This window comes from Ctenocephalides felis, unplaced genomic scaffold (genome assembly GCF_003426905.1).
Source record: "Ctenocephalides felis isolate EL2017-DRISC unplaced genomic scaffold, ASM342690v1 CF-g0.4_SCAFFOLD_01886, whole genome shotgun sequence".
NCBI classification, from domain to species: domain Eukaryota; kingdom Metazoa; phylum Arthropoda; class Insecta; order Siphonaptera; family Pulicidae; genus Ctenocephalides; species Ctenocephalides felis.
In genome coordinates this window covers 144,310,082-144,329,239 of record NW_020538040.1, presented here as the reverse complement: position 1 = coordinate 144,329,239, position 19,158 = coordinate 144,310,082, and the positions used below count along the sequence as shown (strand labels likewise).

The window sequence follows — 19,158 nt, the reverse complement described above, 5'->3', positions numbered from 1 at the left end:
GTAATTAATTGTTTGAAAAAAAATTGCACGTTTTTTTCTATGTGCAAAACCATCCATTTATTTATCGTACATTTTTTCACTTTTATTATATTTTTATTAATTTTTGTGCCATTCTAACAGCAAACAACAAGAAAACACGTGCTTCTTGAAAATTTGCGATGGAATAAATTAATTGTCCGTAATCTCTAGCAAAATATCATGCCCTTTGAGACAGGACACCCGAGTGCAAAGGGTTAATAACTGAAATAAAATATTTATTTAATAATAATGTTTGATAAAGAAAAGCATAGTTGCTGTATCGTAAATTTTATCTTTAAAGAAAATTTGAATATGCATATGAAATTGCGGTGAAACACAGCTGCGCAACCACGTGTTGCATTGCCACGTACGGGTAACATAAAAATTACTTCCAGGCAACGTATGAGATCTATTTGCAATATTTTTATTGTATATTTTAATATAATTATATTAATGCAAATAATGCTAGTAAATGCATTAGTGTCAATAGCTCTTAGCTCTTAAGTGAAGATTATTATGGAAACTTTCATAGCAAATTTACGAGTGCCCTTTGGAAATTTTCTGAATATATATATATATATATATATATATATATATATATGATGTTGTAGAACTTAAGTTACAAATGCAGGTCTTCGAAAAATTTGAAGCACCTAGTTAACATTGACAATAGCAATTTTAACAATATAAGTACCACAAGAAAACGCACTGTCCAATTGGAACTGAAATATTATCGACATGGACTAATAACTAGGAAGCAATTATGTGTAAACTTAAAAGTTGGATCAGTGCCGCGGAAAAAAATAGTTGATATATAATTTCAAACAAGTTGAATTATTTAATTAAGACTGTAATACTCATGTGCAATCACATGCGTATGCCGATAAAAGTTATGAGATATTTTGTAGTATTGTACTTGGAGACGCTAGATATTGTCAGGCATCGAGACAGTTAATTACGATTTCATTAAATTCTGCGTGTTAAAATTTCGACATAACATAGATGCCGAATTATAAATAAACTCTAAATGTGGTTCTATGGTTAAAAATAATTATTAAACAACAATATGTATTTCGTTGTTATTTATGAAAAATCATATTATGAATGTGAGAGATTCATTTCTTCAAAATCAGCAAGATTAATAAAATGAACTTAAATAAAATATTTTTTAATATTCAGCATGTTTGCTTCGTATGTGTAAACTTGTTTCATTCCATACAAAAATAATTGTCTATATTTGTAAATATAATAAAACAAACTAATCAATGATAAGTGATATGTTCCGTCGATTTCAGATGGAGTTAGTTCTAGGAAGTGGGTGGCTGTTTCGTTTTGTAGTATAGTTCATTTCAAATATTACTTTTGCAAGATTATTATGTACAAAACCTCAATATTAGCGTTATTTAAAAATATACTATGCATACAACTTTTTTCTTTTATTTAAGTGCAATACGAAAATTTGTAGTGGTACGTCGTTCCTATCTTAAAATACCATTTAGCATTAAATAATTCAACAAAATGTATCAAGATTTGCAAATAAACGTGGATCCTTCTGAAAGGCTTTGACAGTTTGGAACTAATAGATGTGTCACAGCAACTCAACAAGTAAGTTTATATATAAATTTGTTACATAAAAATATTACAGAATTGTCATTTATCAAATTATATACAAAAAAAGTCTTTTTAACATGTCAAAATTTTAAAATTTATTTATAGTAAATAATTAAATAATTATTGCAGAAATACATAAGTAATAATCGTTCTTCGATTCCCAAATCAAATATAAATATGCAACTTATGCCAATATGCTTGGGTCATTTAGGGCCCAAAGTTATCAAAAATATCTTTTTCTACTACTACATATTACTGACAAAGTGCATCTCGAAGAATCAGTATTCGAAACAAAATAAATTTCATAATCGACATACTAATTTGTAACAGGAAAATGATTCGAAAGAAGGCTAAATATAAATTTAACTTCGTTAAGCATCTTGAGAAAGGAATTTTTAAACTTTTCATAACATCATTCAAAAGATTCAATTTTTGCCTGGTGTCTACCATTTTCACGCAAAAGATCATTAGTGAAAAGTTACATTTACCTGGATATATATATATATATATATATATATGTGTGTGTATATATATATATGTATCTTGATAGTTTTTTCGACATTGAAACATATTTCAAAGTAACTAGCAGCCCATTCGTCGAAATAAAAAAGGTATAAAGTATAAAAACTTTTATTTATACGTTTCGACACATGATGCGTGTCATCATTCAGCAACTACAACAATTTGAAAATTTTATTAACTAATATAAACACCAATATAGATTAATTATAACATAGAGAAACATTATACACACCACAGGACAAAAACACTCAACAAAAATTTATTTTAAAAATTAAACTTAATAACATATTAGAGAAAAACATTTTTTTAGAAAAAATTATGAATAATTAAAAGATTTGAAAACTAATTTGATGTTTATATTTTTATTTTATGATGTTTATATTTAAATTTGATGTTTTGGTGTTTATATTAGTTAAAAAAAATTTCAAATTGTTGTAGTTGCTGAATGGTGACACGCATCTTGTGTCGAAACGTATAAATAAAAGTTTTTATACTTTATACCTTTTTTATTTCGACGAATGGGCTGCTAGTTACTTTGAAATATATATGTATATATATGTGTGTGTATATATATATATGTATATATATGTGTATATATATATATATATATATATATATAATATTTTAAGAGTCTAATAATTGAGCATAACATCAATAAAAGCATTCTTTAATAATTTATTCTAAAATCCGTACATTTCAGCAATAGTCCTACCCTTAATTCAGTGGAAGCTCAAAATAAAATTTAAAAATTAAAAATTTAAAATATTATTAAATTAAGTTAAATTAAATATTAAGAATAAAATTTAGAAACCAAAGTATAACAATTGAGTTTTAAAAATTACAAAAAATAAACAGTAATTTTTCAAAGTCAATTGTTATACATTTTAGTTTTAAAATTTCATTTTTTGTTTCCACTGAATGATGAAGGTATTGTTTAGAATGAATTTTTAAGGAAATTGATGTTTACCCGATTATTAGACTCTGTTAATGCATATGTCAACATGAAATTCAGAACTATATATATATATATATATATATATATATATATATATATATATATAATTTGTTATGAAACTCTGACCTGCCTTACAATAAAAGAAAAACTATTTTTTTTTTTTACAAAAATGTTATTGAATCTGCGATAGTTACGTAACAAAATATTGCAAAACAAGAATAGCAAACAATATTTACAAACTAATATATTCAATTCTTGTCATAAGATATGAAATAACAAAATACTATTATTCAATTATTTCACACTTGTCATGTATTCCTTGAGCTTGTTTTATCATTAATTATTATTGCTTCTATAACTGAAGTCAATTATCTCAGTTCAAATAATGCAAAATTTCATAAGAAATCTATATAATATTTAAATAATTCGTAACGATCATTTCATGTTCAAAAATATCTTAACCAATGCAAAAATAGATCTTCCTAAGAGTTGCACATAAGTAAATCATGTAATAGTAGTAAGACTGTCGAATTATCTTGAATAGTCACATATGCAACAGGTACTTGATCTACATACATATATACAAAGGAAACCCATAAAATTTGATTTGGTGAATCAAAACCACTGTAGAGTGTATTAAACTATTAATATCAAAAATAAAATATAGACACTATATTCTAAAACAAAGCTTGAATAATAAACAATTACTATCCAACATAGGACAAATACAATTTCATAAAACATATGACAAATCAACCTTATACTGAAAGTTGGCTTTACAATTTGGATTCTGTGTGCTTCAAAAAATGAGTCAAATTTTCAGTAAATGCCACTTAATCAATTGGTATAAAATTGCAAAGTATTCGTTAAGCCTATGACTGATTGTACAAATAGTCATTGTCAAAGATTTTGAAAATATTATGTCGGAATCTCATACCACTCTACACAACCAATACTAAAAGTAATACTAGAAGTTTGATATATGCATATCAGCTGAACAATTTCTTTTCTTTTCAAAAACTTCAATCTCCATAATATATTTAGCATAACTTACGGGTTTTCATTGTGCATTAAAATCAAATCTATTATTTATGACAAATTAAAGTTCACATAAACAGAATTTAGTTAAAATTGAAAAAATATGTGTACTTATTCACACTAAAGAAAAAAATTGATTTATAATTATAATAAAAGACTGCTGATATCGACAAGGGCAAATTCATATTTATACAGTTTGTGAATATCATAGGATTATCAAGTGATGAGTCTTAGCCACTATTAAGGATATAACAAGATATTTTGTACATAGTTAAGATTAACTCCATCTTAGTTTATTTGCATTCGAGATGTCTTTAAAATTCATAATTTATTTAACACTTCAACACTATAAAACTATCACTCAAAAACATTAAATCGTCTGTAATTGTCGTTTAAAACTTTTTTTAGTCAATTATCAATCACAAATAATGTTATATTGAAAATTATATTGAATTCAACAAAAACGCAAAATCAGAAAATGTTTCTTTTATCATTTCACTTGGGCACAAAATATTGATTTGGTGGCATTCCCTGTCCTATTTGACTTCGTGTACTTGTCGTGGCATACAGCTGCTGTTGAAAGTTATGAAATTGCTGGGCATAATTGGGATCAGCCGTTGTAGGTCCTACAAATGGTGAGCTTTTGAAATTACTCGCCTGGCCCATTGATGGAGGTAATGGTTGGCTAGCATCAGGTGCTCCTAACCCCATAGGGCTAGATTTTGAACCGGCAACAAACATTTGTGGATTAGCTCCTTGGCCCATGTTTGGACCTGGAAACATTTGGTCAGGACCATTTGCAGGTCCATTAAAGGCATTACCCATGTGTGGCATTCGCATCATGTTTCCTTGTGGCCTCATACCCCGCATTACCATACCTTGGCTCATAATACCTCCAGGCATCCCCATCATTGGACCCATGTCCCCCATACCTTCCATTGGTCCAGGGCCCATTGACATTCCACCCATTGGACCTGGAGGAATATAGCCAGGAAAATTGAGAGATGGGTTTTGCCCAGCCATTTTACCATCTATATTGTTCAATGGGTTAGCAAATCTATGTAGAAAATCTAAGCTCGGCGGCGCTCGTGGATTACTACTGCTCACCTGCGGCCTTGCTGGCAAATACTGAATTGTATTAGGTGCACTAGCTTTAACTTGAATATTTGCTCCATTATAAGGATTTTGACCTGGAGGGAATGAAGGTCTTTGCATTCTCGGGCCCAAAGGAGTCGGAAAAGGACCCATGTGACCAGGGCCACCCATTGGATTGCATAATTTAGGAGATATGGACATAGCTGATGTTGTATTTATCATGCCCTGCGGTGAGTTCTGCATATTAGGATATTGCATTCCCATTCCCATGGGCATGTTACAAGGACCATCCATTGGACCCATATTTGGCATTGGACCATCTCCCATACCAGACATCCCCATTTCACCTGGACCCATCATCATGGGATGACTGTTGAAGGGCATCATACCACTGGCATTTCCAGGCTGTCCATTAAGAGAACTAACACTGTTTGTTAACTGTTGAGACATTTGAGCTAACGATGATATCGGATCAAAATGAGCAGGCTTTGATCCTCCAGCTATACTACTGTTTGGGTTCAAAGGCATGTTATCAGCTCTTCCACAGGCAAAACTTGTCGGCACTGATGAAGCCTATATAGAGAACAATATTAAAATTCAACTCTAATGTAATATCATAACATAAGCAAATGTTATTGATTATATACTTACATCTGTACCAGGTGCTATGCCAGGCATGTTTTTACCATGTGGCACCCCATCCATAAAATTTGCTAATTTCATTTGCCCAGACTGAAGTTTTGATGAAAAAGACATACCACCTAGAACAGGACTTGAGGTGTTAAACCGACCTAATTCTGGTTGAGACTTCATTGGATCACTGCCTGGCGTTTGAGGACCCTGTGAACCAAGAGGACTTGGCCCAGCTCCAGGAAGCCGAGTATTTTTGTCAGCTAAGTTAGAAATATCAACTTATCAAAAAATGACACAAGAATATAATTAAAATAATGTATATAAAATGCAGAATTAAAAAAAGATGTCTTAAAAAAAATTGACTTAAAGATAGTTACATGATAAATTTAGTACAAAGTCGGAGATTTGCTGAATAAGTAGAAAGTCGCTTATATATATTCTACCTGAATTTGATGATGATGTGGTTGGAACATTTCCAGGTGTTTGTGGACTCTGTGGAATTGGAAATCTAGACTCTAAACATGGTGTTAAAGGTGTACTTGGCCCAGAAAGCCTTGACTCTGTAGTTGTGTTGTTTCCGGCAAAATTTCCATCCATTGTAGTAGGTAGGACACTTATTAAATAACAAAATAATATTATAGAAAAGCATATTTTTTTATTATGCTTTGCTTGCACATACATTATAGATCCATATTATACATAGATCCATATTAACAAATTTTATGTATAAATACTTTTAATCAGAGTGTAACTTTTTAAACTATATTTAAATTTGTGTATGATGAAAATTTGCGACTGATAAAAATGTATTATTTCAAAAAACCAATTCATTTCTATAACATAATAAATACATGTATTCAAAATCATTCTTACTTTGGCGATATCATATTATTATCTTTGAGACTAGTGTTTGGTTGTTTTTGAATAGTCAGTTCCTGGCCTTCGAATGTTCCTATATATTGAATTTGCTGTGGAGAAGGCACTGGCATTAAATTGGGTTCTTTAGGAGGACCTCCAAGATTTGCCTGGTGAGACTTTTGTTGTGCTAAAGACTGAAGTGTTCGTCCAAACATTCCATCAGCTATAGGATAAATTATGATATAATAGATTGTGGGAATAATAAATCAAGGAATCAAATTCTGTCTTTGAAAAATGTTTTTAATTTATAAAATGCTATCATATAGTGCAGCATAAACGTATTGCAAACTGCATATTCAGCTCTCAAATGTTGTACTAAATTTAACATGACAAGAATTAGTGAAAATTAAATCACCTGATGGTGGGTTTTGTTGGCTTGTAGGAGGAAATTCAATATCCTTAATACTGGCACTAGGAGACATATGTGATGAGATTGGTGTTCCTGGGTTACTAGGATTATGCGTACGACCTACATAATACAATTATTTATAATAGTCTTGTTATAATAGTATCTTATAAATTATATTGTTTATTATGAATATCTACTTGAACTAGTTTTGTGTTCCATAGTTCAATCTATTTTAAATTTGTTGACATACTAAAAAATTTAAGGTTGAAATAATAATAGAGATAAATTCACTCAACAAATAATAAGAAAGGTTTACAATAAATACCAGAGGGCGAATCCTGTGAATTAGGACTTTGTCCAGTTCCAACATTTGATTTGATACCAGATGGATTTGAGAACTGCCGAGAGTTGTCTGCTGGAGAATTCAGAGCAGATCCAGCCCTTGGCGATGGTAGTGATAGGTTTGATGTAGGATTATTGGGGCTAGATGGATTTGGACTCTGGATCGCAATAGGCACAGATGCAGATCTTTGTGTTTGATGATAAGGTGGAGGTGGGCCTGCAAAAATAATATTTAAATTGACGATGAATGATCACAAAAGTGAAGATTTTAATTTAAAAAAAAATTATCGGTTAAATACAATACTACCAAAAACAATTAAATTCCATTAAAACATAGCTCTTTTATATATTACCTTGAGATCTTTGAGCCTGTGAAGGCCCTCGTCCTGCAGGACGATTGCCTGATCCAGGACCTGGACCAACATTTTGATTAACTGGACTCCCCATTGAAGATTGAACTTTTACTTTGTTTCTATCTTCAAAGAATTGACTTTGAAGCTTATGCCATTCAAGCTGAGCCGCAACAGAGTTCGGTGGGCCATTAGGTCCGAGCATACCTTGCTTTTGCTGCCCCATTACACAAGGTGACATAACACTTGGACCGCCCTATATAAACATATTGCTAGGATCAAGATGATATCTATATGATATGCAATCTATTACATATGACAGAAATTTAAGCTTATGGACAATAATACATGCACATTACTTTTTTGCAAAATTATTTTATAATAATTTAATTGACTTTGTACCATCATATGACCAGGTGGCATGGGGCCACACATTTGCCCTCCAACATTATCCATCATTCCTGGCATATTATTCATTTGATTTTGCTGCATTGCATTACCCATAGCATTACCTATAAAGATAAAAAACAAAATTATTAAAAAGCCACTGACTTGGTTGGGAACATATTTAAAATTCAACCCAACTCAAATTAATTCGCACAAAAAACTAATGAACATACTAATAAATGTTTTTATTTGGTTTATTTTAGAAACTGATAATTAAAATATGCACTCTTATTAATAATAATAGAAAGCAAATGGCAACTTATTTTTGTAAGATTTGTATCATGTAACTAATTTATTTCTAGATCTTTTGCTATTCATTTAACATAATAGTATTTGATTGAAAATGCACACATAGCAATATCAATATTATAATATGTATTTTATATTTACCCATCATAGGACCACCCATAGACATGGGACCACTACAACCCATTGAATCTGGCATTCCATCCATTGGTCCTCCACTCATTGGGCCCCCTGGCACAACACCTGGACCCATTGGCCTACATGGCATATTAGGACCAGTATGACCTGGACCACCAGGCATACCCTGCAAAACATTTCAAATTAAAATAATAACCATGCAGGTAAAATTGATTTTAGCATCATCAATCTGAAAATCAATGGTTCAAACATGTGTTATAAATATTATGTTTTAGATTCTGAATTTATGATTTAGATTTAGTCATTGAAATAAACAAAACATAAAATTATTCTTGCATAAAGAGTTTTTGAAAAATGGTTTTAAATAATGAAACTCCTACCATAGATGGTACAACTCCTCTCATAGGTGGAACTCCTTGCATAGATGCATGAGTGGTGCCTGATGTTGGAATACAAGGATTCATGTTCTGACCCTTTTGTTGCATCATATCATGTTGACCAGGTCCTTTATTGCCATCTAGACCTGGTTCTGTCATGCCTGAAAAGAAACACATATTGAAGAGATTTGGTTCTATTTTATACTAAAATTTCTGCTGGTATTCTTAGAATGATATTGCTATGTAGTGACCAAAACTGTTAACAAAAAAAATAAAAAAGATTCTGCAGCACACTCTACAAACCTTGCTCAGGAAATAACATTTGTTGCATTTTTCTGATTGTAGCCAATTGAACTTCTCTGTGCTGTCTTTGCTGAGGTGTTAGATTTTCATCTGGCACTTTCACACCTAAAAATAAGATTCATATTATAATCAATGCGATAAACAATTTCACAACTTTTACATTTACCTTGTAATGATGGTTGTAAACTTGATAGAGATGGGCTGCCAGGGCTAGTTGAGGTCATAATAGGACTCTGACCCATGGAAGAGGGACAACCAGAATTGGACATGTGCACTCCTGCACCGTGTGGTGACTCTGGTACAAGACCATCAAGTGGTGGAACATCTATTGAGCCATCAGGTAAAATGTTCGGTCCTCCATTTGCTATTCCATCCAAATTCCCCAAATTTGTGTTCTGTAATATATATATATATCTTTGTAAGACAATGTCTATGGAAATAACAATATTCAATGCACATACAACAATTAAAATAATGATATGCATTGAAACCCAAACATATAGAATATACAGATTTGGAAGAACTGTAAATAATAATAATAATTTGGTATTGTATACCAAATTGCTTTTCAACATATTATCATGTTTAATGCAAATTCAATGACATTTTTTCTATTATAGTCCATTCACAGCCATTTACAGCTTCTGGTTGGTTTCATATAACACACATCTTAAATCTTATTATGTTTACCTGATCCCAAGGCATATCATTTTCAGTATGTGGTAAATCAGTGTGACCAGGAAAATTAGGCATGTTCCCAGGGATTTTGTTTGCCTGATTCATCATGCCTGGAGTTCTCATGGCCCCCTTATTTTTCATCATAGCTAATTATTTAACCATTGAGCATGATTTTGTCTATTAAATTGTGTCATTTTTAAAGGATGTTTCTGAAATGCACACATCATTAGTAAATTAATCTTGAATGGAATTTATTATTTGAATAATATGCACACCTCTAAGTATTTTTTTGTCCCTGGTTGTGCACAGTGATAGGCAATAATTGATTGATACTGTCCTTGAAATACTGCTTCTGCACCTTTATTTGCCCATGTTGTTGAGAAAACGAAAATTTGACTTTGCTGCTGCATATACTGAAATTAAAAAAATGTGTGAATATAACTATATACAAATACATAAAAAATTAATGCTTGAGTAGTATTAAAATTACATATGATTATCAAAATTACAAATACGGTGAGCCAGATGTATCATAACTGACGTAAAGATTATAATGATCTAAATAAAATATTAGTTTATAAATATATTTACCTCCATACTACTTGGCTGCTTATTAATAACATTTGATGGTAAAGGCTGTATACCATCTGTTGTAGGAGCCTGTTGTGATGTTCTAGGTATACCCATTGGAACATTCATCGAAACTGATCCGGTTAATGAATTAAAATTATCTGTACTTATATCTGAACCAGTTTCTTCTGGTTTTACGGTTGGGTTACATGATGCACTTCCGCTACCTCCATCATCATTTATTTGCACTAATAATAAACATATAAAGATTTTGAAGAGTAATATAAAACATAGCTCATGTCGCTCTATAGAATAAATAATTAACCAAGTTCAAAAACAATTTTTTCATTGCAAGCACAAATTTGTGATAAAAATATAGCATAGGTTGTTCAAAATAGCATGTTGCATATTAAAAGCATAATACTAACTGTCTTCTGCATTGTTTTCCATATTGCAAGAATCGGGTTTTCTATCACCTAATGATCCGGAACTATTTGAACCAATTACTGGAAGATTTCCATTGGAACCACGACCACTAGTAATGCCTTCTTTCTTCAAACTACAACTACTTATAGGAGAATCATCATCTGTCATTTTTGTTAAAGAACTAGAGTCTGTTGTACCTAGAATCATTATATAAAAATTAATTTTGGTCGACAAATAGTGTTTAAATATATGCACTGTTATTTTGTAACAACTTACAGGCAGCTTTGTTATGGGAAGTGTCAATAGTTTCTTCTTTAATAGTTGTGGTGTTAGATGCTCCAGCATTCAGACCACTCTTTTCTCTTTTTTCCTTAATCATTTTTATTTAAAACTACCTATTCAACAGCTCAGACATATCTGAAATAACAGTATGTATATCTCATAGAGGATTCAAAAAAATTAATACATTTAGATAAAATTGAAGTCTTGAATTTTGATTAAATATTATTGAATTAAGGTTAGATGTTGAAAGAAAATTTAGGAACAAAGTAACTCCAGTATGTTTACTTTCTTACATTGAGAGAAAAGGTCAAATATACTTAACCTAATCCATTTATAATTTAAAAATGATAATGTAATATTTTTTAAAACAGCTTAATACTAGGTATTTATTTTCACTGAGAACATTCATGAAATTATAGGATGGTTATATGATCCATTTAAAAACATAACAAAAAAGTATTATTAAGAATATGCTCGAAGAAACTTCAAAATTAGAAAATTATTATAAATAAATATTTGTTATATCATCAAAAATAGCATGTGAAACACTAATTTTTAACATAATTGTCATTTTCTTACGAATACATTGGTAAAACTAGTGAATTTGACGATTTCCACAAATTTAAGTTAAATAAACAACCCACTACACTCATTAGCTACACCAGTCTATTTTCATTCACAAAAAGAGAACTATAAATTCGTTTGATCAATTCTTACTTACACACAATTACAAATTGATGTTGTCATAATGACGATGAACACGACAATTTTTGAAGGCATCAGACAAATATTTTGTGTTTATTTCATTTTTCTCCATTGTTTAGTATCGGAATAACCAAATACGAAAATTTTATAAGCACAAGGTTTCTAAGTCGCACACACCATTATGAATAGAATGGGAAACTAAGGGTCAACGGAAATATATTTAGGAAAAATGTACATAACAACGGCAATTAATAAGGAAAATGATAAATGAAACATTATTCAAAAGTCTAGATAAATATTATTAGAACTTCTCAGTCACATCACGAAATGCCAAACTTTCCCTAAATAATTGCTACCAACATGAATAAATAACATTTCACGTTTTTTTTCGTCAAGTTTTTTCTGTCGAGCCAAATGGTCGCATTTAATTCATATATAAAATAAAAAATGACATTTGTGTAATTTCCTTCCTACATTTTTCCTTTAAAAATTATTCCATATACCTAAATTCCTATTTAAGCAACAAACATATTTAACATGTCTTGGTTTGTGACATGATTGTGGATTTTTTTTTGTACATGCTTCACAAATATTTTGTGACAGTGCAATTAAACTGAAAGGTAAATATATTAGCTTTGACGTATTTTATATTTATTATGATTTTCTTGTAATATATTTTTAAGTTACAAAATTATTGCTAATTATGTGAAAGAAGTCAAATAATTTTGCATAAATATAAATGTACATCAAATGCTATGATTAACTTAATTTTAAGCACTATTATCTTACATCTATCGCTTGTTTTATGATAATATGTATAAATAAATTATAGAAATTGTGCGATCAACTTTACATCTCATAACAAACTAGTGGAGCATGGCATCGTGCTAAAGCAAATTGCTGGAACTTTCCGTACGCAATGAAATATTCAAGGAATATAAAACGTTTTCAAATAGATTATTTTAAATACTGTAACTTTCATTCTTGTTATAGACAAAATATAAGAGCTTATAAATTGGATGACGATGTTTATGTACTTGATCAAGAGGAGTTAGAATGATGAAACTTTTCTTACATTTCTAAGAATTATATAAACTGAATTGCGATGCTAAAATTATTTATTTGAGGTTTTTTGGAAATTAAAAAAAAAGAGTGCGCGTAAGGTTCACACGCGATTGAAGTAAAACTTATTTGCTACTGTACAAAGTAGCAAATTTCAGTTAATAAAAATAAATACAAATCATATTACAATTTTGAATAATGTTTATTAGTAATATGGTAACACTCGTGATGCACACATTTGTAAGTGTCAACCATTACATTTATATAATAATAAATTATAAATTATATAAAAATATGTATAACATTTAAAAACAATAATGTAATTAAAGTCATACTTCAAATATGACATGATCGGTTTGTCATTCCAATTAGCACTTAGAAATAAACCTTCATTTGAGAAATGGAGTAATTACTGATTAATAAATTCTATAATATTCATTCACACAGTGGATTATGGTAAACAACGCCTAAACAAATATTGTTTCTGCAACTTAATTCATCATGTAATTGTGTTTGAGGAACTTCATATAATTAAAATTAACATACATTCATTGATTGCTTGTATTTTTTTACTTTTTTGCTGGTTATATAATCTTATTCTTTGAACAGCTGTAATATCTGTCTTGCCTAAACAATATTTTCCATTTTAATAACTTGAAGTATTTATAGAAACTACGAATAATATAGAAATCATTTTTAATCAATACACTTACGCTTAGTACACGGCACAAATGTTTAATTTGTTTTATTATTTTCAAGGAACAGGGTAAAATATTCTTCTGATTCAGGCATTTTTCATTAAGTCAAGATTTGTACTACGATGTAACTTTAAAATGTTTATTTATCTATGCCGATTTCCTTGTTGATATTGGTATGCATACAACGTTGATGCCGAAAAATCGTATCCCCACATCACACACACACATACAATTATTTTTTCTAAGATATGTTAAAATGTTCAGAAACCTTTGAACATAAAAACATGCAAAAATTCTCATTTTCGATTTTTGAACGACTGCAATAACTTACAAGTTAAAAAGATTGTGGGAATATTATTAATTTATAGCAATTTATATATTTTTAGAAACATTTTTATTTTATATACTTTTTCAACCTAACGACCTAGAAATACAGTCTTATATTTTTAGAAACATGTTTTTTATAATTGAGTTCTTATAATTTTTATGATTATTAACTTCTTTGCGGACTACTTTATCTATTATTATATATTTAGGGATCTTAGTTTATAATAAACTTAACTTTTTATATTAGCAAATTTTGAAGTAATTTATTTAAAATTTTATATAGTTTTTATTATGAGTTCCAATTAAAATTTTCCATTTTTCATTGTCTTCAATTGAAAATTCTTATCCCAAACAATCAAATTTATAGTAGTTTATTAAACATTTCAATTAAATATTTGTCTATGCTTTAAGTGAAATATTTGTGAATTACTATCATGCAGCCACAGAAAGCAAAATGAAAGAATTAAAAACTAAATATCAAATAAATATTCTGAAATAATGTTGAGTTTTTTTTCCGACAACTTAAATAGAAAAAAAATTGAAAATAATTGATAGTCATTGATTTGGTGTGACTATCCAATATGCAATGCAAAAAATTATTGCTCTAATCTACATAATCTATAAGCTACCGAATTATATTACAATATATTTTTCTATTGGTTATATATGAAGAAATAATATGTACATATTATTTTTCATTGTAATGAGGTATAACTGAATTTTTAGCAAAAAATGAATAAATGTAACAATATTTAAAATTTAAGTTTTATATATAAAAATTAATTCTTACTCACGTACTATTATTTTGCTTCAAGGTGAGATGTTCTAAGAATTTAGTTGGAAAAGTTAAATTGCATAAAATGGACGAGGAGGCTAAAATTGCCGATGCAAAGAAGTATGTTACTAATATGCTTCAAAGGCCTGGTCAATTAGAAAAGGTAATTTGATAAGCATTTCTTTCTTTATTATTATCATTATTTTTACTAATTACTAATTTGATGAACTAGGTGGAGCAATATAAATTTCGTGTAAGCAGGAAGAAAGCTTCAATAGAAGCTAAACTTAAAAATGCTATTCAAAGCAAACTTGATGGTGTTCGTACGGGGCTCACACAACTTCAGATGTGTGAAAAAGAAATTCCAGAAATTCAAACTAAGTAATTATAAAGATTTATGAATAATACATAAATATGCAAAATAATTATTAACTTAATCTTGTTTATTGAAGATTGAATGAAATACAAAACGCCTTCAAATGTGTTCCTGATTTGTACAATAGCTTACATGAAGTAAGAAATGAAAATATGCGTCATTCCCAATATGTAACGGCCATAGAAAATTTGAAACATATTTTTACAGTTCCTGACAGTGTAAAGCGCACTGAACAGTGGATTAATGAGGGAAAACTTTTGCACACTCATCAGGTATGATTGCTTTCGTTTAAAATATACTTTGTTTGATAACTAATTTAATTCTTTATCTTGAATGAGGATATTGACTATATTTATAGTAATATATAGCTACATAGGTAAAATATGTTACTTATAATAAATGATTTCTAAAATATTTTATTTTCATCCTCCAGTTTAATATACATTATGGAAGTGGGAGTTTTTATTTCATAATAAAATGCAAAATATTTATATTGATTGTAGTACTTACAATCTTAGAAGATTATGAACAGATTTAGTAAAAACTATCAAATTACAACTGGATTAATATCTAAGTATTATTAAATATTAATACATAGAAGCAAAGTTTCTGAATTAATGATAATTATAATGATGAAATAACTGTGAAATGTTTTGCATAATAATTAAATGTATTTGGTACTACACATAGAATAATTTTTTTCACAAAATATTTTAAATATTTATTTCTGATAAAAGGATTAAAATATATTTAGTTTTATTAATTTTTGTATCATAATGAAAGTATTTCATATAAGATGTAAGTTATAATAATACATATGCTGTGTACTACATTATTTTCCTAAATATGCTAAATGTTTCTTGAACATTTTTTATGTCTCCATTTAATTTTTTTTTTTTTTTTGTAGTGCCTATCAGATTTAGAAAATTCTCGTGATGACTTACTGTATGAGTTGCATAAGCTTCCAAATCAATCACCATATGATAAAGGAATGCTCAAAGCCTGCTTTAAAGATGTTGAATCTCTTTCTGATGTGCTAGAAAAACAGCTGCGTTTAATTTTGGGTAGAACACTTAATACAGTTCGCAAAGAACCTACTGTTATTGTTACAGCTTTAAGAATCATTGAGAGGGAGGAGAAAACTGATCAATTTGCTCTACAAGTATGTATAAAGTGTTTCATAATATTTTTATAACAATTGTGAATAGGTGATAAAGTAGTTTAAGGATCAACATTTATCATTTTCTAATTTTTATTGTAAAGTAACTGTAACTTTAATAACAATTTCAGCAACATCGTCAGAGTGGATTTCTTCCTCCAGGTAGACCAAAGAAATGGAGAGAAAAAGCTATGCAGGTTTTAGAGCAATCAGTTGCTCAAAGAATTGAAGGAACCCATGTTGATGAGAGAGAAGATAATAAACTATGGCTTGTGCGTTATCTTGAACTCACTCGTCAATTAATATTGGAAGATTTAAGAGTTGTTAAAACTTTGTGTGTGCCTTGCTTTCCACCCCATTATGATATACTAAATACATATGTGAATATGTATCATACTTGCTTATCTAGACATGTAAGTATTTTATTTCAAGTGTTTTGAAAATTACATTATTATTCTCATTATACATTTTGTGCTTTGAAAACTTTGTGATTCAATTTTTGTTCTCAGTTACAAGAATTGATTGGTAATGGTTTAGAAGGTAACGAGTATGTTTCTGTATTATCATGGATTTTGAATACATATGAGGGAACAGAATTAATGAACAATCCAGAACTAAATATTGATATTAGTAAATTTGGTCCATTACTGCCGGAATCTGTTCTTGTCAAAATGCAATCGGAATATTTACAGGTAAAAAATATAATCATCCTTATATCAAGCTTGTACATTAGTATATTTAAACAAATAATATTTCTAATTTAATTATTTGTGTTTCAGAATATGGAGAAAAATTATGCTGATTGGCTTGCTAAAACATTAGAAAAAGAAAGTCAAAGCTGGCAGTCTGGAAGTCCACCTGAAGAAGATGATCAAACAGGATATTTTCATACTTCAGAACCTATTATTATTTTTCAAATGGTTGATCAAAATTTGACTGTAAGTTTATTTAAATTTCTATGCATGCTGGTTATTGGTTGGGATACTTTGCATACATTGATCTTTAGTTTTATTATTGTCATCAAATGAATATTCATATGCTGAGATTAACAAATTAGTTACAAACTTGACTGAACATTAGACATTCAGAGACATAACAAATCAAATTATTATTGTAGTTATTGCCAAGATATCTGGTTATAAAAATAATAATCTTTACACAAGGGTGGGGGTTTTATAGACAGGTTTCATAACATGTATGATATCGTTGTTTATACCATCCTTATCTATGTTCATACCATCGTTCCGCATTAACTTATTCCATAATAAAACGCTTTGTTTCAAGAACATATTCAATCTTATTTATATTATTGTTCATATAATCATTCTGCATTGGCTTATTCCATAATAAAATAATTGTTTTATGCACATATTCAATCTCATAATATTATTGTTCATATCACCATTTTGAATTCACTTATTTCATAATAAAACACTTAGTTATTCAAGCACATATTCAATCTCATAATTTGTGTTATATTCAATACAATACATTGTGTATCTGAGTTAAACCTAAGTGTGTCTAACATTTTAGGTTACAAATACGATCAATAAAGAACTCACATTCAAATCTTTATTACTAAGTATTGATCAAATCACAAAATATGGAAATATGTACAGAGCCAAAATTATTGAATTCAAAAATAGGCACTTTAAGGACAGAAGTCAAGTGCCACTATTCACTCATTATATTATTAGTATTGTCAATAATAGTTTGCAAATTGGGGATTTAGCTCAACAAATGAAACAACGTTTCTGGCCACGTGGATTTCATGATGGTCCTGGTGAAACTAAATTTGAAGGTTTATTACATACCTTCCAAGAATTAAGAGATTTAGCTGCATCATTCTTGTTAGAGGAGGCCTTTTTAGATTTGGAATCACATTTTGAAGATCTGTTCACAACTAATTGGATTGGTAGTTCTGAAGCTGTTGATACAATTTGTGTCACATTCCAAGATTATTTTCAAGATTACAATCATTTGAGACCTAAAAATTTTGATTATGTAATTACAGAAGCACAAAATTTAGTTACAAAACGATATATAACAGCTATGTTTTCGAAGAAAATATCTTTTCGTACTTATGAGGAGTGTATGAATGTAGCTAATAAAGTGTTGAAGGAAATAAAACAAATTGTGTCCTTCTTCAGCAAAATTGCTCCAAAAGTTGGTAATTTTGACTCTCCTTTTGATGTAGTCAATATGTTAGCTGAAGTATTAAAATGTGAAGATGCTGATATGCTCAGTTTAGATTTACATAGTCTGGTTGAAAAGTATCCTGCAATAACTGAGGATCATTTGTTGAGGTTACTACATTTACGAGGAGATATTCCTAGAACTGATATCAAAGAAAAAGTAACTTATATTACTGAAACTAGAAAGGCTAAACCAAGTCATGGGATACAGGACAGTATATTCAAACAGATTGTATTTACAGATCGAATATTAAATTGGTAATTCCTATTTGTTTTTCGTTACATTACATAAACATATACATACATACGAACATATTTAATATATTAATAATAAATTATAATATATTCTAACTACTTACGCTATTTTTAAAAACCTTGTTAAATATAAAAAATGTTTCTGTTAAATTTATTCTATATTTTGTACATATGTTAATAATATTTTCTTCAAAGCTAATAAAATTTATATTTATAATACTATCAACTATAATTTTTTTTCTGTTTTTTATTATTTCTTAGAAAAGGCTTGTGAATTATTAAATTTTATCGAATTATTTTTTTTTTCA

The 19,158-nt window shown here is 29.1% G+C and overlaps 2 protein-coding genes across 2 annotated transcripts; one reads left to right on the top strand and one right to left on the bottom strand.

Annotated features, from left to right (window-relative positions):
* Positions 1 to 4,367: 4,367 nt before the first annotated feature.
* LOC113377496 (protein BCL9 homolog) lies at positions 4,368 to 12,278 on the bottom strand. The gene is given in 19 exon segments (XM_026617842.1): positions 4,368 to 5,812; positions 5,891 to 6,132; positions 6,316 to 6,485; positions 6,746 to 6,953; positions 7,146 to 7,259; positions 7,465 to 7,698; positions 7,835 to 8,087; positions 8,234 to 8,343; positions 8,669 to 8,828; positions 9,043 to 9,200; positions 9,343 to 9,447; positions 9,509 to 9,737; positions 10,033 to 10,169; positions 10,172 to 10,229; positions 10,296 to 10,433; positions 10,612 to 10,838; positions 11,019 to 11,213; positions 11,293 to 11,433; positions 12,020 to 12,278. Coding segments are annotated over 18 exon segments (4,014 nt in total). The 5' UTR covers positions 11,396 to 11,433; positions 12,020 to 12,278; the 3' UTR covers positions 4,368 to 4,639.
* Positions 12,279 to 12,467: 189 nt separating this feature from the next.
* On the top strand, positions 12,468 to 18,972 carry LOC113376916 (exocyst complex component 3). Its single transcript, XM_026617014.1, has 9 exons — positions 12,468 to 12,623; positions 14,906 to 15,028; positions 15,098 to 15,246; positions 15,318 to 15,513; positions 16,149 to 16,403; positions 16,532 to 16,813; positions 16,910 to 17,092; positions 17,180 to 17,338; positions 17,934 to 18,972. The coding sequence occupies exons 2-9, from the start codon at positions 14,951 to 14,953 to the stop codon at positions 18,855 to 18,857; spliced, it is 2,226 nt and encodes a 741-aa protein (XP_026472799.1). The 5' UTR covers positions 12,468 to 12,623; positions 14,906 to 14,950; the 3' UTR covers positions 18,858 to 18,972.
* Positions 18,973 to 19,158: the final 186 nt, after the last annotated feature.